Genomic DNA, 21495 nt, shown 5'->3' on the forward strand with positions numbered 1-21495 from the left:
GGGTTGGCAGTCTGGCCTCAAACCCAACCTGGATGGTACTCCTGCACTGCAGAGCAATCAGAGATCTAGAAAAGCAGGCAAAAAGTCTTGTAGGAAAGGGGTGAGTGACCCACCTTACAATGAAAAGGCGAATTTTGACTTTATAAGGTGGTTTCTGAATATTTGAGAGATTTTCCCTCATAGGAAAGGACAGAGGAGTGACTAAAAACAATACAGGAAACCTTCCCCACTGTCTGATATACTGTACAATGTCACAAGGCTTTCATGTTGCAATTTATGAAGCTGTACCTCCAGTGAAACATTTCTTTTTAATGTACACTGAAAATGCCATGTACTAGCAGTAGCTATTCAACCATTGCATAAAGCTATACATGTATCCTTCCCTTAGATGTTACCCACAGTCACTGCTGCAATTCAATGGGCTATGAGTAAGGAGGAAAAAATCTCCAATATACTAGCCAGAGATATTTCTTGGATGTGAACCTACTTCATCAATTAATACTTTTGACATACAAATACTGGACTGTTTGCAGTCTCACAAATAACATAAGGGACGTAAATTTTGAAACTGCTTTGCAGGATTTTGCACCTGAAGCCTGCAGTATTTGAAAACATGACTAAGCTGTGCCTTGCAGCAGACTATAGTCTAGTAACACCAAGAGGACAGACTGTTAAAATAAGCATCTACATCATTTTTCACAGTACACAGTGCCACAATGCATCTGCTTAAAAACAAATATATGTTTGCAGTGAAACATTTCAACAAATCACAGAACTCAGCAGCAAAGTAGTTAAACATTTATGATTTGATTTTATCTCAGCTTGGAATGTCGCTGGAGTGTCCCACTTCTAACAACTGTTTGCTAAGTTAAGGCTTTAGTGTTTACACAGTGCTGAATGAAGCAGCCTGGTCACCAGATGTGAATGCTTCCTTAGACTAGAGCTTTCAATCAGATCACGGTCCTAATGGTCCCTGTTCCAACCTTCTTCCTCAGGACGTCCACCAGCCTTTCCAACCTGAGAGGGGGCAGGGGAGAGGGAGAGGAGAGAAAAAAAAAGGAAGCTAACATTAGGAATGTTCTGGCTGAAAGAGACAGTGTTTGCACTGAACCAAGCTGTCCTGGTGGTGGTCACGCTTAGAAACAAAGCACTACTGTAAAAGACAGACATTAAGGGAAAATGCAGACAACTTACGGAAAACTTTTTAACCTACAACCCAACCTATTTGCAGACAGTGACATATATCAACTCACTTTTCTTTTGTAGTATATGTAGTATCTGAGGTCCCCGCAAGGGATTAACGCAAAACCCTGTGCAGCAATCCTGTCGCACATATACACTTCGGTGGAAGAAGGACATTCAATTCTTGCACTTTTTAAAATATGAATGGTCCATGTCTCTTGTTAAATGCAACACTTGGCTGTTGTTTCCCCTTAAAAAATATCCTGCTCATTATCCAACAGATACTTTTATTGTCCAGTTTATAAATTTATGCCTAAAACCCCATGTATTTTATGCCAAAAACTTCTTCAAAGTGCCTAACAAGACAAGTTTCTGAGGATATGGATGATGATATTTTGAAGGTGGCCCGAATGATTATTATGTCAACACAACTACAGAAAAATTAACAGTCTAAATAAGTAGGACAGAGAGCCGCCTAATCCTCTTTTAGTTTTAAGGCACAGGCTATAAGCATGTCCAGCATCTCACTGGCTTAATTTGTTCTTTCCTTTTGTTAAAGTATGTAGGCAAATGCAAAGGGCTAAATTTGTTCAGGGTTTTCCATTTGCACACATTTATCTTCAGCACTCCAGTAATCAGGCATTCAAGCTATTTCTTCAATTTATCTGTATTTTATGGAATCTGTCAATGAAAGCTCTCCCACAAATAAACTAACTATATAAAAGAAGACACTGTGTGTAGTAGAACACTTCTAGAGCCATGTCCAGCATATTATACACACAATTTCCATAATAGATAAAAAGAGTTGCAGGTTCAAATAGCTGTATTCACTGTTGCAAAGTTAACCATTTTTTCTTATCTGAAGAGACAGTTGGTTTTTTTTTAATATATTATACAACATGAGGAATGCAGATAGGAAATAAAAATAACACAGCTTTATCAAAACTGCAAAATTAATTTTATCTCATGAATGCATTAGTAACTTCAGTGCAAGAAAACTAGTTAACACGTCTTGGATTTATTGCCACAAGTCATGACTAACACACACGGTACGTATTGAAACACTCTTGTGTTCCAGGAACCACCAAGCACCATGAAGCTACACCTTTCATTGTACTCACCAGGTGACTTAATTCCTGAAATAAGATTAAGAATTCACCACCCTAATGTAATTATCAGACACCAGGAAATGTATGTGGAAAGTTCAGCTGGTTCTAGCTGTTCCACAGGGACCCTAAAGGAGTGAAAGCACAGGTGAAAAACGACTGCTTAGCTACTCCTCTCCCTTCAGTTTTCCATGTATCCCTTTTTCTTTTTAACCAACTCGTGCATTTTTCCTGTTTTTGTAACATACACCTACTGCACTTCTTCCTCTTTATGGAGGCAGCACCCAGTCAGTCATAACTCAGTGCAGGCAGTCCATGCAAGTATAAAGTCAGGGCTTTCACAAGTTATTTGCTCCTGAAAGTTTTCTCACAGTGGATAAATCAATGTTTTCTGGGTTCTAAGGGTTTTAACTCAGTTACTGAGAGGTCATCGTTTCCTCAGCCTCTCGTACCGAGAAGTTTCCCTGTTAAATCAGTTGTTAGTCCATGTGCAATTTCAGAAAGCAATGGCAGATCAGTCCTCACTTTTAACAGCATATATGTTCAGAAGCATTCTCAGCCACTTTAACTCCCACTGGAGGTCTCTTTCTCTCCCACACTAGCACCCTCCCTAATGTGCTTCAGAGACATAAAACACAGGAGAAACATTTCAAACTGTCTGGACAAACAGAAGGTTTGGGCTGCAGATTGTTTTCTGGGAGACAGCAGAAAAATAGTAAAATCTGAGATCTTGGCTTATTTAAATCACTGTTGAGTTAAAAAGAAATACTGTGTGGCTTATACAAGTGGGGGAAAAATGACTTCAAGAACTGAGGTTTCATTTGGGGAGACATAGGTTGGAGGTCACTGCTTACACACTCTCCTGCAATTGGGCTTAGATGTGCACCACTCTGTGACCAAGCAATGACACTGCACACCAGAGCAGAGAAGTTAGGGAAGAGCTGCCCATGTTTGAAGAGAAATACCACTGGGATGAAAGTAGCTGTCTTCTGTTTAACCTTGAAACTGTCAGGCTTCATTGAAAATAATGAGGCTTAACAATCATAGCTTCTGCTTTTCAAATGAATGATGACTGAAATAATCAAAACGAGGTATCCTGCACCAAATACAAACCGTGCAAGGCTTATTTGCCTTCTGTTTCAGTCATGTGTGTATTTGCAAATTTATTTATTCTTTATTAGAAGAAAGAAAAAAAAAGCTGCAGGGGATCAAGAAACCATACCTTTGAAAGAGATTTAAACAATGATGTAAAAGAGAAACTGTAACAGCTATTTATAAGATAAAATAACAGAGGGCAAAATTCACCCCTATACAGACACAAGACCCAATATACCACTGAAATCCCACTTAAGCCTACAAAATAATGCTATGGGCTGAATCACTGGTTAATAACTCTTGATACAGGCCTCAGGGGGCTTTTCGGAACGATAATCCTGGACTCTTTGTTCACCAAGGGCCCAACTCTGCCATCCCAACTCACACTAAGCAACATTTTTCTTTGTGAGTAATAAAAGGCAGCTAACAAGGCCGTTTGTGTCAATGAGGTACTACCTGCAAGGGGTGAGGGTGGCAGAATCGCCCCTTGTCGATACGGCTCTGTACCCAGCCTGGTGGGATGCTGCAGGCACCTCCTTTTGGAGGCTGAGCATTTTAATCTGTGGTAAATTGAAGGAATAGTCTTATACCTCAAGATCAAAGGTGACTTAAATATCTCAACAGACGAATGGGAGGTGCTGGGAACGGCCCTAAAGTCTCAGCGTTTGCAACGTTTTATTCAAAATACAGAAGACACCGACCTGAAGAAAGCAACTTTTATCACTTTGTGCAATCATGATGTATCTGCCAGTATAATCTCACCGTATTTTACTTAACTGAAAGCAATACTGACTATGTTTGACCGTATACTACGACACAGATTTAACAAATGACGTTTGTCTTTTCGCTTGTGAAGGAAACAGTCCTCATTGTATAAATTAAATGCACAATATGACACTATCTTCTCCTGAGATGTAAGACAGACACTCATTGAATTTGCATTTCATGAAGCAACCAAACATGTCATTCAAGAAGAAAGTATTTCAGCTGGTGTTTTAGATCAGACAGAAGAATGATATGGGCAAGTCAGCTGCAGTGCTGACTATGTGCAAGGACAGACAGACGCATTTAGGAATGTTCAACAAAGCCTCTTACGGTCTCACTCCTCATTCTCACAGATTTCAATTTCTTGCTTAGAGATTTTGGAAAATCCCAGTAGGTGACCTTCACTATTTCTTGGTACTTAAATAATTCTAGAAAATCTGTCCCTTAACAAATAAATTCTCTTAGCAAATGCCATGTCAGCATTCTCTACACAATCAGTGTATGTGTGCATGCAAAATGAGTACAAAATGGCTTATAAAATAAGCCATTTATAAGGAGCAAACTATGTATTCAGATGGATAGGTACAACTTTGGTTTTATTTATACTGACTTGCACATACCCAAAGTCAAAAAGTCCTGTGTTTTTCGGGATAGATAGAATTTGCATCCATGAAAAGCGCAAAGATGAGAGTTAGAAATATTCTTTATCTATGCTATCTACTTCTTTAATGCTCATCTCAGTGCTTCCATGAAATGGAAAAATAAAAAACCCCCACAAATTAGGAAAGGGACATCTGGTCCATCACTATTTTTAAGTTAGCAAAAGACGCGTCATTGTGAAGAATCTTGAATCGCAGTGGCTTAATTCTTCCTCAATACAAATTTGGAATTAATCAGGTGAATCTGTGTTTTAATACAGAAATAATAAGATTTCCTTGGGGGGCTTGCTGTTATGATATTAACAATTCGAATATGTACTTTTAAAAGTGTTGCTAAGCTTTAAGAAGATCCTCATCTTCAGAGGAATGCTACCTAAACAAGAACGTTGCTAGGTGTGTCTTCCCCAAGACAAATTCTCAATCATTCTCAGCTCCTCTTCCAGTTATTTCAAACTGTGTTCTCCTATCATGTATGCATACATCTGACAAAATGCCTGCATGGAGTATATGTTGTTATACGGATGTTCTTACATAGCTCCTGAACTGTCTGACAATCTGTTTTGTTTTTTTATCAAAGCCTTACAGAGCTTTACTCCCTTCAGTATAAATCATTTTAGTTTTAGACTCGGTATCCATAAAGCAGACTTAAAATCCTTACTGACAGAGAAGTTTGTTCCGGGAGCCCAGAAGCTGGACTTACAGTTGCAAAAATGTTACGTACTGGTCTCTAGTGCTGACTCTTACACACATTTGTGGCTTGCTCTCCTCTTTCATGTATTCTGCTGAACAAGTCTAGCTCTAAACTGTAGCTTGGGATCAGCAAAAACTCTGCAACTGAAATCCACATAGATCAGTACATCCTCTCACACTGCTCCGTCTCTGGCCAAAGGAACTCCCCCCAAAGGAGAGCAGTGGCCTTTATCCACAAGTTCTGAATACGACAGTTACACAGTCACAGAGTGATCTTCCAGGGCATCATGCCCCAGAAACAGCCAAAATGGATACCCAACTGAAAGAAAAGGGCATCCTTCAAGTAGCCTATGTCCTAATCTGCAAAGCAATATATAGACTAGCTGAAAACAATAGCTTCTACCTGCAGATGGAGGAGTTAAGCGATAAAAACAAAACCCTCCTGGATTTTGAAATGCTATATAAAGGCTTATAAACCTAAACTATAACCCTTGGTTATCTTTCCAGTAGATAAGATTAGTCTCAGGCTGTGAAGATGGCCTTACTTGCGTGATTTCTGGCTTCTTGTGGAATGTGTTTTGCTAACACTAATTCCCTTTAGAAACCAAGCATTTGAAAATATATTAGGTAAATAAAATGCATTGGACAAAATCATTACAAGCAGTTTAGCAGTAGAGCTCAGTGAATAACTGACTGTTCGGTGACAAATACAAACAAATTCACTTAATTTCGTCTCGGAATAAAAAAATTCCTTTCCTTTCCTCTTCCTCTCCTTTCCTTCAGTCTTCCTCTTGGATATATTTCATAGAAACCTAAATGGAGTACTCATTTTCAGGCGTGTTCTGTAAAAGTGAAGGAAACAAATGACTCAGAGAAGAGAGGCTGCTGTGATACTAGTCTCACCCAGAAACCAGTCACTTGGATAGGATCATTTACTCAAGAGGCTGGAGGAAACTGGTTCAGCTCTATTATCTGTACAGGATAACTGGACTCCAGCTGCTTCCCTCTCAAGGGAGCAGCACTGCGCTAACACCGGGTGCTGGGGTGGCTTGTTCTCAGTTTCAAATGTTGAGGCTGCTCCAATTGAATAAAAAGCTTAAATATTCACTGGATCAAAGCCTGGAATGTAAGGGTATGACCTCGCAGTGAGTGGCCTATCTACCACGCTACAGAGGCATCGCCCTCTTACCTCTGGGTGGTTCAGTGAATCTTTAATTACTCTTAAGCTTCAATTCAGGTATTATTTTTGCCACCTCAAAAGCCTGCCTTTTGAACAATAATAATTTTCGATCAACTCACTAAAAAACATTGCCAGTTGCATTTAACGGTCATACACCAGTCTGTAACAATTCCTTCATAAATCATCATAGTGGCAAAGCCTACATGTGGTTCAGATGCACCAGGCTGCCTCTCTCTGCTTAACAAAGTTCCCTCTGCATCTTTTGGATCAGAGACTGGGCATCTGTCTAAATGACACGCTGGAGTTCAGCAGTGGTTTTGAACCTGATGCAGGAATTACTGAGTAAAATCTGGTACCCTGTGTTAGACAGGTGGCTGGACTGACCGGTATTAATGGTCCTTTCTGGTCTTAAAACACAAGTCTTGGAGACTGATTTAGCAGCATCAGCGAGCTCTAAACCGTGGTAGACCACAGTGTTGAATCTAATCACTCCAGGCACCGCTGCCAATTCCTGCCTGCCCAACACTGTAATGTCACTCCAAAAAGTATGTTCCATTAAACTTACAGGCCTTAAATTTGGCAGGGCAAACCATTCTGCCTCTGAAAAGCACTGTCACAAAACAAGCATTCCTAATAAATCCCTTTCAGCGTCTTCTCAACCCAAAAGAGTAATTCTGTATATGATTAAACTTAGAAGTAAATACAGCCAGTTGGGCTCCTGACAGCAGACATATTTCAAAATAAACCTGGCTTACACAGGCCTTGGCTAAAATATTAAGCCTTTATCTGTGGTCCACAATAACTAATCTTGTCAAATTGTTTGCTCTCTACCTTGTGTTTGGAAGATTATGAGCTAGCCCACCATTACTATTCACCTTGTGCCACCACGAGCAGCAGGAAAAGTGAGTGGTAAACACAGTTGGTCTGTTTTGACAGCATTTCATCCTACTTTGCATTGATGTACATTGCTACACAGTACAGGACAATACAGAATCAGGACTTTGCATCTATGCTGGATTTAATGCCACCTTGTGAAAGGTATTGCTCCTTTGCTTTCAAATGCTTTCTCAGGACAGCATATACTGATTGCCTAAAATAATTGAGTTTATGAGAAAGAAAAATAAACCCTGAAACCACTATGCTATAACCTCATCTGTGTTTCAGTAAATTGAGATCTACAACATGCTTATCATTTAGACCAGCCAGAGACTCTTACTGTTGGATGAACCATTCATATCTGAGCATGTGACTAATATTAAAGGCTTAAAAAATAAACAATAATTGAAATAGAGGATATATTGGCATACGATGGCCAAATGATACCGATCAGATTATTTAATCAGATCGCAGAATTTCACCTAATTACTCCAGCTTGAGTCTAACAGTTTATATGCAAATTTTATGCAGTTTACTACTTCTATTTGTGCAAGAAAAACCCTTTATATACCTCCTTCCATAAGCTTGAATTACTTTTAGCACTGACAGTTACTGTTTTCACTCATTTGGGGTCACAGCTGGTCTCTTTTTTAGGAGAAATCTTGACATCGAAGCCTACTCCTTACAGGCACAGCATTTCCACAAACGTTTGCTGATATGAATAGGCAAGCGTCTCCTGGGATTTCTTGCCAAATACTTCCTGGAAGTTTCTGTCATCTGCTTAGGAAAAGCCAGCAGTTTTACCTTACGCTAATATATCTTCCCTGCAGAAAGTATTCTGTCACAGCATTTGTTCATTTGAAGAGGGAAAAATATTACTTCCTATCGACTCCTGATGAACATTAGTCCTGCCCATTGGTAATGATGTTTGGTATCATTAGAGTGCCATGAATCACAGGCAAGCTTATTCTGTCCCTGAACTGTTTCCCACCTTCTTCTTGAGAGCAATACTACCTCAGAAAAGCAAATATTCTTTGCTTTGAATGATCGCAACATGGAGGGATGGTCACAACTTTTATGTAAAGTGTTCAAAAGGCAGACATCAGGTCTATTTTGCACTATGTGTATTTTGCATGTGGCAAAACAGCGTGCAGAGAAGGGAAATGACTTGCTGAAGCTCAACCAATCAAGAAAACTGAAAAGACCAACAAACTTTTTGTCATGTTTAATTTTATGTATAAGTAGTCTTGAGCTGAACTGGGTTCCTCGTGTGCACAAAAAAAAAAAAAAAGTATAGGCATAAATACCTGCAGAATTAGAGCCTAAAATTGTTGGATACACAGCCCATCTCCCTCAGCTTCTCAATCCGTGTTCTGGACCATGTCAACTTTTTTTTGGGCCCCTCACTCCAAGAAGGACATTGAGGTGCTGGAGCGTGTCCAGAGAAGGGCAACGAAGCTGGTGAAGGGCCTGGAGAACAAGTCTTATGAGGAGCAGCTGAGGGAACTGGGGCTGTTTAGCCTGGAGAAGAGGAGGCTGAGGGGAGACCTCATCGCTTTCTACAGCTACTTGAAAGGAGGTTGTAGCGAGGTGGGGGTTGGTCTCTTCTGCCAAGTAACTAGCGATAGGACTAGAGGAAATGGCCTCAAGTTGTGCCAAGGGAGGTTTAGGTTGGACATTAGGAAAAATTTCTTTACTGAAAGACTGGTCAGGCCTTGGAACAGGGAGGAGGTGGAGTCACCATCCCTGGAAGTATTTAAAAGACATGTAGATGAGGCGCTTAGGGACATGGTTTAGTGGGCATGGTAGTGTTGGGTTGACGGTTGGACTCCATGATCTTAGAGGTCTTTTCCAACCTTAATGATTCTACGATTCTATGATTCTATGAACTGGTAACAATCAGCCAGTTCTCTTACTCTATATCCAGCTGAGATGTATTTCAGGAGATGGAAAAAGGACCTACTTTTTAGAGGATTTTGTTTTGTTCTTCAGGAATATTTAAAAGCAATGTCAAAAATTGATTATCTAAAACAAATATTGTTTCAAACCTGCCCAAAACAAACAGTTAGACAGGATTCCTCATGAAATGCAGGGCCAGATTGATACACATTTAAGGATCGGTAGAGAATGAGGTTACTAACAGACTCTAAACTTTAAAAGTATCAGTCTGAAACTACCACATTACACCTTTCTGCATGTTTCAAACAAGCCTTCCTTGTAAGGCCAGGTCTGAACCTCTCAGCTGCCTATTCCAAGCCAGTTCCACCCCTTTCGGGCATGTTCTGGTCAAGTCTTGTTTACAATGAGTTTGTAAAATCGCAAATACTGAGGTACTACTCAGGCTGTTTCCCAAGTACATCCCACCAAAGCACAACTTTGGCAGATTCCTCTTGATATTGTAAACAATAAAGACAACATGAGCTTTTTTCTTGATTCCATAAATATTTTACAAAACCCGATGCAGACTTGCTGGCTCTAGACAGCTCCCACCCTCGTGACCAAGAGTAATCTGGAGCTTGTGGAGAGAAAATTCTTTCCTACAAACCATCATCAAATCTCTCCACTTCACATTAAAAACAATCGTTTTTACACAGGTTTGGTGTACTTCAATAGATTTGCCTTCCTGGTGTAACTGACGGGATATTGCCCAAGCTGGAACAGCTTCTACAATATCACTGAGAGATTAAGTAACAATGGAAACAGGTTTGGATGTAAGAGGAAAGCATTTAATTAAGCTTCCACTTGTGAAAAGTCCTTTGTAACGGGCTCAGACTGGTAGGTGAACTCCCCACCCTTCCGGTGTGATCCAGTGGTGCCCACAGACTTCTTTTGGCTGTTTCAGGGCGACTCACACTTAGTCATACTTCTGAAAAGCTATTTCTAGAAAAAATAAGAGCAGTCTTCCCTCAGTAGTGGACTAACAAAAAATCCATGGGTGAAACATCCTCTCCTCCTCTTTATGTTTGCAATATATTATAGATAGATGTTATCAGCATGAAGATTGTCTATTATGGTGATGTTGCGACGGGGTCCCCTATACAGCGATAAAACCAGAAAAGATGCCTAGCTGCTCATTTACACACAAAAAACGGGCTTTTAAAATACCAGTTGAGACTTAGCATCACAGACCAAAGTGTCTTCTACACATGCGTAGTGCTCCTTAAAATACTTCATAGGCTTTTTACTAAGTTATCAGCCATTTAAGGCCATTAAGGTAAAAACAAGCCTGCCCACTTCTAAGCTTCAGTAACCTTTCTCCAGCAGCCGGCAGACAGACTGTCTCCAACTGTCTTCTGTACCATTCTAGCACGACAATTCACATGAGATTTTTCTTCACTGGCCTTCTGGGCCTCTTTTGCTCCATATTCCTGCCATCCAACTGGGAATGAGCTTTTCCTCCTGCTCCTGGGAGGTGAGTGAATTCCCAAGCAAGGCTGTCACAGGGGAGAAGCAGTGGACCTTCAGCTCATTTTGAGGACAGCTTTAATTCTTCTGAACTAGTGAGCTTGCAGACTCAGGCCTTGGTGTCAGTTCTGCCTGGTTGCCATGAATGGGACTGATTGTAGGAAAAAAATCTTTTAATCTCTGCTGATGAAAGCATAAAAATTTGGCTTTACATCAAGATTCACGAAATGCTTCAAAAGCATAGAGTAGAATATTTTCTCAGTGTTTAAAATCGGAGACGTTAAGAAACGTCTTTTGTGTTCACCACTTAGGATATGCCTTTTATCAGATGTAGATGTTCATCTGTTACATCCTTCAAATAATTTATATGATTATCTTATCAAATAAAAGATTGAGGTGATAGAGATGGATATATTATGAGGCACAGAATAAAGTGTGAAATACAGTAATTTTATTATACACCTCTCCAATACCTGCAATGTCTTCCACTCAAAGGCTGAATTCTGATACTTTCTATGGGCAAAAAATCCATAATCTGAAGCTGAAATGACAAAATTTGGTGCTAAAGATTTACGCCTTCCAACAACTTAGTGTTTAGATCTGTATCTTTATACCCGCATCACATACAGCAAAAATGTAGAACGGGAAGGCCGAGCAACTTGCCAATAAAATAGTGGCAATGATGGGGTTAAAGCTGTTGTTAGCTCTCATACCTATAAACACAATTGATGCTGCCTTTCTACAAAATATTCTTAAAAAAATTAAAAGCCTTACAGAAAAATCTGGCTAATAATTAATAACTCAGTATTAGATTAGAAATATGAACTGTAATTTTTTCCTTGGAGAACTAGCCCCTGCTTCAATAAAGGTACACTTAATTTTAAGCAGTGGAAAAATTCAAATGATTTCAAGTTTGCTTAAAATTAAATACCTTGCTGTCCTTGTCAGTTATTTCTATTTGTTGCTGTAAAGAACTGTTCCAGCAATTCTCTAAAAGATACGTAATTCAGAAGCTTCAGAAAGTCTGGGGTTTCTTGTTGAGCTTCTGCACATACATTCACAGCATTGAATCTTTTGCATATGTTAAGAAACAGTATGAGTATTAACAGAAAGAACCGCAAATTTATTTTTATTCCTTCAGCCAAGCCACAAATAAATGACTCTTGCAAACAAACCAAATACTATTTAGTAACGGCAATGTAAATGCCATGGACTTATTTTATTTGGATATAAAATATTAAAGTAAATGATTATTTGCTGTGACACTCATTTTATCGTCTTGGAAAAAAAAAGCAAGCCTGAGAAAAAGTTTTCTTGCTGTTCTTCAAGGAGCACTCAATCTGCTTTTCAAAGTTATTTAATAATTTGTCATAGAATGGTTAACTATAAGCTTACAAATACTGTGTCAGCATGCTTCTTCCTATTGGGCAAACAACTTCAAAATCTAATTTGTTTGTGTTATTGGTCTTACTAAATATTAGTCTTTGCAAGTCTGGTTTACACCATTGATGTTAACTATGCCAACATTCTGATTTTGTCTGAAGTATTCCACAACAAGCTGATATTATACAATACAAGCCCAAGAGCTAGCCGATCCAGTTTACTGAGTATACTTAATGTATTTTGCTACTGATAAATCAATAAAACCATGTTGTAATCTACAAACTTCCATCTCTGTGAAGCAGCTATAAGCAAACTGTAAATGAACACACAGGTCAAAAACTGTGATGCTGTGATTATGTTGACTCTGAAAACATTTGACTTTCATAGAATACATTTTAGTGTTTGACAGAACGAAGTTTCAGCACTGCTTATATTTTCGTGAAAGGCTGAGATGATAAATATTCAAATGATGATAAATATTTGTGTTTATATTGTAACTACCCATACTTTAAGAAAACAATATCTGCACTGCAATCCACAATTTACAGAGGTTAAGTAAATGTAAACCATAGCTACACAAAGAAAATAAATACTTGACTTAGACTGTACGCTCAGTTTTGCATTCTTCATCCATGTGAAACTCCCTGCAGTCAATGGATATCTCGGGTGTGCAAGGAATGCAGGAAAGGCTTGTCTGTCATTCCCTTTGGTTGGGATTTTTTGTCTTCATTCTGTTAAGTACACCACTGAACATAATCCTGGCATTGATCATAAACTGTCAGATGCTGAAGTCCTCACTATAATTTATGACACCCAAAATATCCATGAGAATGATATCCCATGATCTGCTCTGGCAATACCACACATTATAACTGTATGAGACTTTTGGTACTGATACCATAACCTGCTCTATTAAGGGCCGTCTTCAAATGAAAACGAGACATCAAAAGATATTGTGAATCATTAGTACTACAAAGGGTCCCAGCTGCAGTAATTCTGAACATCACCAAATCTGTCTTTCAGGACTCTGGTATTGAGAATGGGATCTGCAGCTCCATGTGTGCTCTGCACTTGTGCATTCCTCCTCCAGACTGCACAGAGAGCACGGCAGCACCTTGGGATGGGATTTGCAACAATTAGTTTAAGGAGAAGGGTTCTCCTAAACTAGCCAGATAGGGTTTTTTGTTCTTTTTTTTTTTTTTTTTAAATCTCAGGCCCTCCGTTTAAGTGTCTTGCTCCAAGCTGTCCAGAGGTCCTCAAGCTGCCCTTCTCTAAAACTAACCTGAGGCCACTTGTTTCTTTTAATGTGACAAAGATAACAGCAGTGCTACCACTCCTCTTCTTGAAACAAGTATAAAAAATTATACTATCAGCTAGAGCATTCAGCCAAGCTAAGGAAAACTTGGTTTTAACCTACATCTGCCACTTCTCAGGAGAGCTGTACACTCCCGGGCTGAAGATTCTTCTTTACTTCTCTTTCTGAAGCTGCAGAAGAAATATCTGAAATGTTATTAGACCTGAAGGTGTGATTCTGTGGGTGTGGTGATCAACGGCGCTCACCTGGAAAATGGGAGATGGGTGTTCTGATACTGCCTCTGTATTTATGTTCAACAGGCATTGGATAAAATTGAGAAAAAGCCCTAAAGGAAAGTGTCAGAACCAGGTCTCGCTTCTCAGAGGTGAGTAGCCTTACTCACTGCTCTCTGATCCGAGAAGCCTGCATTATTTTCTGCTCTGTGGTACTACTTCAAGGCAAGGAACAGAGAGCATCCAGACCAAACCTGAGTGGCTAAAACATCCCCCTGAGATACAGGAGATCTGAACCAGGATCTCCTCAGATGGAGGAGGAAACTCAGCTCCATTCTGTCACATCCTGGGGGAGTACCCCTGCTCCCAAACAACCACTTCAAAAACTGGGGTGGGGGGCACAGATGTCAAGGAAGCTTTTGAAAGAAAACATCTAGGTCACGCTGCTCTGTGCGGATCTTGATGCAACCCCTGTGCATCACTCTGGTTCAGCACATGCTTCTCCATTTGGGTCTCCAAGGAATCCAGGCAGAAAAGACAAAAAGTCAATTGTATTTTTTCAGTCCGAAGTTTCCTGCTTATGCTAACCCAATTCTTCTCTTCTTTGGGCTAGGAAATTATCAGTATTAGTGGTACTAAGTTATCAGGCACTCCCTCCATCACAGCCTGCAAATTTTACCTGGACTGGAACATGGAGTACACAATTCAAAAATCGGTAAGTGAAGTATCATCCAATAAAGATAACATAATCCAATGCGGAAAATACATTTCATTACAGCTTTGCAAAAGTGATATATTTCCTTTTGTACAGCATGAATAATAAGTTAGCCTTACCAAGGGAAACAAGACCTGCCTAGTGATACAGAAACGCGGTATACCTACAACAGTCCAGAGAGTATGCCACCAGTGACTGAATTTGTTCAGCTCACCTTAGATTTGAATACTACTTCAATATTTTATTTCCTCCAGACCCAGAAAACTGATTTCACTCTCTATGTTGAATTTCTCTGAGGCTGCACATAACCTCACTGGCTTACTCAATTCTTTTATTACTACAAACAGGTATCTCTACAAGACTTTTTAATTCATCATTTCACTGTCCATATTAGTGCAGCCTGAGGGGAATTTTTCTGAGAGGAGTCACTGGCATTAGCACAGAATTCCAAGTATTTAAATAAATTCTGACCCTACTATGTACTGCTTTCAGTTGGATCACACATGACTTTCTTCACACGTTTCAATTAGTCTTAATTCCTCACTACATTCCTAAAGCAGGCTACTTCCAAGCCTACTGCCCCTAAATCCAATAAATTCACACTGTCTGTTATTGATACCCTAGTTAATGCTAATATTTTCATATATGATATGATTGTTACTAGATTTTGTGTTTTAGACTTTCTCATGTTCCTATTCATGTCTTGCATGCCAAAGAAACTTTGCATCAGCTCTGCTGCACTCTGCAGAATTCTTCGGGGTATGTGGTAGTTTTGCGTGTCTGGGAATCTTCCATCTGGCTAGTGTGGGTTTCCTAAACACCATAAAACCCCGCCTGTGGAGATTGTGTATCTCTTATAGGCCCCATGGAGCTTATAATCTGCTTTTAATCATTGCACGAGGCAGCCAACACATCAGTCCTCATCAAGCAGTTTTTTCCATGTTGAATCTCCTTTAATAACTTTTGATCCAGTTCTGAAAGTCCAGAACTATTGCTAATTTTCATTGGTATCTTAGACTGCTACAAGAGTTGTCTTCCTCGGCTCCCCATTTCCTTCTGTACAAACTCTCATAACCATTGACTTCTGTGGCTTGCTAGAGCAAGTAAAAGATTCTTAGCACTTTGCCCTCACTTGCTCGTCTTTTGAATGTACCCACCAGCATCTGTTTCTCAGTAAACTACAGGTCATATCCTTAACTGGGACAAATGAATGCAACTCAGGGCGACAGAGCTAAGCCAATTTGCTGTAACTAAGAAACTAGCTCTACATCTACATTCTTCAACAAGTCACCAGAACTTACTTTACATTTCAAAATGCCAGCACCTTTAAATTATTCCCTATATGATATTAAGAGATTACCAACTATTCAATCCCAGCAGAACTTCACAGCAGCAGGCAGCACAGTGGTTTTCATTAAACGCAAAATCACTTTTGACATCTGCTAAATTATTTACTCACACAAATCAGTGAAACTATTAATATCTATGAAGCTTCCAGTAGTTAACGTGTTGATCTGACATTCACCAGAATACAGTTTTGTAAGTAAAAGAAAAAGCAGTCTAGTTTTAATAGGAAAGTCCGAACATCTAAATGTAACATCTTAATAAAGTAAGACATTAAATTGTATTTATTGTTTTGAAATATGAAAATTAAAGAAATGTTTCTCTAAAATTTTAAATAAAGCCAGTCGAGTTATCTGACATTTGGTGGTTCCTCCAAAACAAATAGCTTTAAGTCCCAGTGAATGTAAAAGTTGTTTCTTTTGTGCAGTGCTTCTGCCTGCAATTTCTAATTAACTAGCTCCATTCTTATCTACAGGGAGTGACTGAAAGCATACAAGCTACAATGTATACTTCAACTAAATGTATGTAGGTATGATTTTAAAAGGGAGATAACTAGTTAACAACATTTGCATTTTGCAAAGAGGCTCAATTAGTATAATAATTCAGAAATCTTGCTTTTAGCCTGTTCCCTGCATAGCTGTGCTGTACTGAATACAATCTGCACACTAAAGATACCATGTTTGCAGTTAAAAATCTCCAGAGACTTTAGACCCATACATAAAGATACTTATTTCACTCTTTTCTGAGACACTGACCTGTATCCTCATTTAAAAATGAACACCACATCTTTATGTTATTAAATCTTTGTTTTGATCTATTAGTATTCACCAAAGTGCCATTTTATACAACCCTGCACTGAATAGGCAAGGCTGGAGGTAACCATCTGCAGCTTTAGAGTCTGCGTTTGAATTGATGAAAAGAGCTTTGTGTTTTCATTGCCAAGTTTAATTCTTCCAGTCATTAGACATTCCCCTCAGATCGCATCAATGAAGCGGACTCTCTTACACCCATGTGTTAAATTCTCTTCTCCTCATGGTTTCCTTTGCCAGCTACACTCCAGAAAGACTACTGGGTCTTAGCCACATTCTTCTCACAGCTGTGTTAAAAAAGAGCATCAGAGCGTCCTACCAAAAATCCATATGTGTATCTGGTCAGTCCCCTATCGGAGGGTCACCTCTCATTGTGGTGTGATTATTCAAATATTCATTCTTGTTCTTGCACTGCTCGGATCATTCTGGGAAAGATTAGACCCTCCAGCCAGCACTGGAGAACGTCTTGGACGTTGATGTGAAATGCACACAGCTCCCATACTTGGAAGGCACATTAGTTTTACTTGCAGAAGAGGGGAACTCTAACCACTTAATAAATGCTTGCTCCTTATTTCTTTCCATTTTTGTATTCTTTTCAGCTGTGTCGAACGCTGGTAAGAACTGTTTGTTTTTGTTGTGTCATCGATCGACTTATTTATCAGCATCAGCTAAGGAACAAAACTAAGTGAGCAACTATGAAAGCAGAGAAAGCGTGTTCAGAAATGCTGGAGGGAAATCCCAGACTACTCAAAAAAAGGGTGTGTTCCAGTAACAATGAAAGTTAGGCAGCCAAAAAATCACACCTTAAGAGGTAAAGCAAATATTATTAAGGGTAGTATTCCTTTTATGAGAGACAGTAATTTCCTTTGATAAAACAATCTGCTTAGTTTTCTTTTGTATTCAATCCACTGAAGTATTTTTTCCAAATCTGTAACTCTCCTGACTTCCTCCTTAAAAGAAAAAAAAACCAAAATCAAAAGAAAAGATGTCTTTAATAAACAGTTAAGGACAAATGAAGTAAGAATTTCTGTTTCACATCACTTATATATTTGCTTTGTTCATAGTAAGAACTACCTCGACAAAGTGCACAAGCAGCATATTTCTCACCATTTATGCTTATTTGCATACCCATATACTTTAGCATTGCACCATTACTTTGTGGATTTGTGTTTACTTTTAGAGGATTACATAGAAATTCTACACGCGCACCCTCCACTGCTACCTTACAAAGCTATGTGAGTGTGCAAGTGTGACTGCTCACATGCAGAGAGCTACGCTTTACTGAATGTGCTGGTTTTGGCTGGGGTAGAGTTAATTTTCTTTATAGTAGCTAGTATGGGGCTATGTTTGGGATTTGTGCTGAAAACAGTGCTGATAACACAGGGATGTTTCAGTTATCGCTGAGCAGTGCTGACACAGAGCCAAGGACTTTTCTGCTCCTCACCCCACCCCACCAGCGAGCAGGCTGGGGGTGCACAAGAAGTTGGGAGGGGAGGGGACACAGCCGGGACAGCTGACCCCAACTGACCAAGGGGATATCCCATACCGTGTGACATCATGCTCAGCATATAAAGCTGGGGGAAGAAGAAGGAAGGGGGAGACATTCAGAGTGATGGCGTTTGTCTTCCCAAGTAACCATTACGCTTGATGGAGCCCTGCTTTCCTGGAGATGGCTGAACACCTGCCTGCCGATGGGAAGTAGGGAATGAATTCCTTGTTTTGCTTTTCTTCTGTTCACGGCTTTTGCTTTACCTATTAAACTGTCTTTATCTCAACCCACGAGTTTTCTCACTTTTGCCCTCCCGATTCTCTCCCCCATCCCACTGGGGGGGAGTGAGCAAGCAGCTGTGCGGGGCTTAGTTGCCGGCTGGGGTTAAACCATGACACTGAGCTAGAATCATTAAATTGAAAAAATAGAAGCCCTCAACAGACAAATTGCATTAAAATTCACTCCAGCTGCAAAGCTGTTGCAGAAAAATAGAACATTTCCTGGAAAAAACACATCAAAAGTGGCCTCAACCTTTACTGATAATTGGCTAATATTGATTTGGTATTACATTATAACCTCCTCTGATCTCACTGACATCAGTAGCCACTCCTCAATCCCAGAGGTTCCAGCAGGAAGGACAGTTTTAAAGTGTCTTGCTTCCTCTGCTGGCAGAGGCATTAATTAATTCACAGGCTTTTCCAGCCACCTTCTCCAGGTCAGCCCCATTTCCCTGCTGGGGCTGCACCAGCTGGCTCCTGGCTTCTCCGGCAGGACAAACTTGCAGGGGGCATGTGGCGCGGTGCCAACACTCCTGGTGAATTCTGTGCCACTGTCCTAATTATTTGTAACCATTAATTAGAAACATTAATTAAATATAGAAAATTATAGTCATAGCCATTCTACAGAGTACAGGTTAAAAATATTAAGTACTGCACAGATCATCATAATTTCCTATTGAATAAATATGTACTGTGTTATGTGTGCGCATACATGTATTTATCTACATACACCACACCATTAAAATGTGTATTTGATTTATAAACTAGAATAGTGCTCTCTTCAAAGTCTAACGTGTATCTTTTTAACGTTTCAAAATCAAAATAGATTCAAAGAAATGCTGCTAAATCTGTGTGGTCACTCTCTGAGCATCAACATTTTCTGTTTCACATCACCACCCCTGCTAGGATGGCGAATCATCTTCACAGGCAAGAGCACAGAGTCGCAATTTATACCTCACACTGCAGTGAGCCGATGTGAGATGTTCACCCTGCTTCAGTATAAACAGAATTTTACTATATCCAAGTTCACTATAAGCAGATTCCAATATATCCCCCTTCTGGTTCACAGCTGCTGTTTCATGTGGGATAGGATCCAGAAATTTTTTAGATGCTTTGTGTCCTGACAGAAAACACAGGACCACTATTCTGACTTGGATCTCACGTTTAGAAAGCAACAATTGCAGGTGGGTAAACAAATGGCTGACATGATGGCAATGCCGTGGAGAAATTACATCTCTATTTCAAGCTCTGCATATGATGTTGAAGGCAAACACTGAAGTTTTTAAGAATATTAAAAAATTCTTTAGTGTTGCCAGAGAACAGATTAGCAAAGGCATAGTAGTGAACACCAGTAAATTACATGGTACAAAGATATAAAGTACATCCTTTTTCAACATTATTTTAATTATTCTAATTATGTTCTTTTTAATGAAGCTCATATTTATTTTCCTCTTCTGATTTTTAACTATTGCTACACTATTCAGATATTTTACTGAATAATACTGAGAAACTACTTTATATAGCTGATAAAATTACTTCCCTCATATGTCAGTATTCAATTTTACTTGAGCATTTAAAAGAAGTCAAGAAAACAGATGTTTTAGAACCCTATTCAGGCTACGAATTGTAGTGTCACATTTTAAATTACAATAAGCACCCTCTTAAGACAGTGCTAATAATTAATACTACTGCAATTAATACCAAGAAGCCTTCCCGTTGACGGGTTTATAAATTGTCAGTTCCTTTTTGAAATGTAGAACATCCTACATCTTTGAAATAAAAAGCTCAGCTAACAAATGAGTTCCTGCCTAATTGCCAAACACTGATTTGTATGAAGCGGTTGAGGTTACAAAGAAATTGGGAATTCTCAGCCCGGTTTCCCTGCTGATGAGTACGAACTGTCTGTGTAGCTCTCCCAGAGGTGTCAGAGGAATCTCTATAGTGTCACACAAGGGTTCTTAGCTCAAAGTAAACACACTTTCCACAAACTCAGCTGCTTAATCTGTTTGCAGGTTGAATTATAAGATGGGGGTGGATGACTCTGGGTGCTGGGAAGACGCACAGAGCATTTCCACAGTTTCTTGGTAAAAAGGGCATGCTATTGTCATCAAAAGACCTCCACCAATTGTTTAATTTTGCTATAGGCTCAGCGGTCTGATCTTAGCAATAATGAAAACTAACCTGACCAAAAATTTCCCAAGTAGTTGAGCATGTTAAATTGCGTAAATTCTTTTCACTATAGCAGTGCATCACCACCACTTTAATTCAGGTTGAGGGTTCACTTCTACTCTAGCCATCCTTGTTACACGGGATTAAAGAAGACTGTTTCACGAAAAAAAAACCAAAACCAAAAAATAACCTTCACTTAAATATCTATGGTTAGTAAATGTTTATAAATAAAATGAAATGAAATAACAACTTTAAACAACGTACAGAAAAGTTTAGCCAACATTCTCTTTAACATGCTGTTAATTATTTTTCGTAGTTTTATTTTTATCAAGCACGCACCTGCTGAAGTTTCAAATATATCTAAGTGTTCAGAATAAAGATTTGAATGATTCTCAAACAACTGGAGGTTTTAAAGAGATGACTGAAAATATGTATTTTCATATATGCATCTATCTTAACTATATTTTATGTAATTACAAATAAATTAAAAATATAAAAATATGATTTCTTTACTTTTTTAATAGAAGAACTCAGCATGTATTTTTTTAAACAGGAAGAACTCTTGTTAGGTCCTTGCAATATACGATAAGCCAATTTCTGGCTACTCTGGAAATATGCTGCAGACATTAAAGTTGAAGACAAATACGGAAGATGGGAAAATTTTATCAGCTCAGCATCAACCACCTTGGAAGGGTGAAAGAGGGGTATTTTGCAGCTGGTGAATGTAATGCAGAGATGAGAAGTGCCAGACTGTGAAGAGCTCTGCCTACAGGTTTGCCTATGTCCCAGCAATCAGACTTTCAAAGGCTTATGTGCTAGTAAT

The 21495-nt window shown here is 39.2% G+C and overlaps 1 protein-coding gene across 1 annotated transcript in view; it reads right to left on the reverse strand.

The window, feature by feature from the left end:
- Positions 1–480: 480 nt before the first annotated feature.
- LOC104076144 (mirror-image polydactyly gene 1 protein-like) overlaps positions 481–21495 on the reverse strand; it is a 102046-nt gene continuing 81031 nt past the window's right edge. The window contains exon 5 of the mRNA XM_009576908.1: positions 481–1017. Coding sequence (XP_009575203.1) covers positions 951–1017 — 67 coding nt within the window. The 3' untranslated portion in view covers positions 481–950. The remainder of the gene's footprint in view (positions 1018–21495) is intronic.

The sequence above is a fragment of the Fulmarus glacialis genome, unplaced genomic scaffold, assembly GCF_000690835.1.
Source record: "Fulmarus glacialis isolate BGI_N327 unplaced genomic scaffold, ASM69083v1 scaffold814, whole genome shotgun sequence".
Classification (NCBI taxonomy): domain Eukaryota; kingdom Metazoa; phylum Chordata; class Aves; order Procellariiformes; family Procellariidae; genus Fulmarus; species Fulmarus glacialis.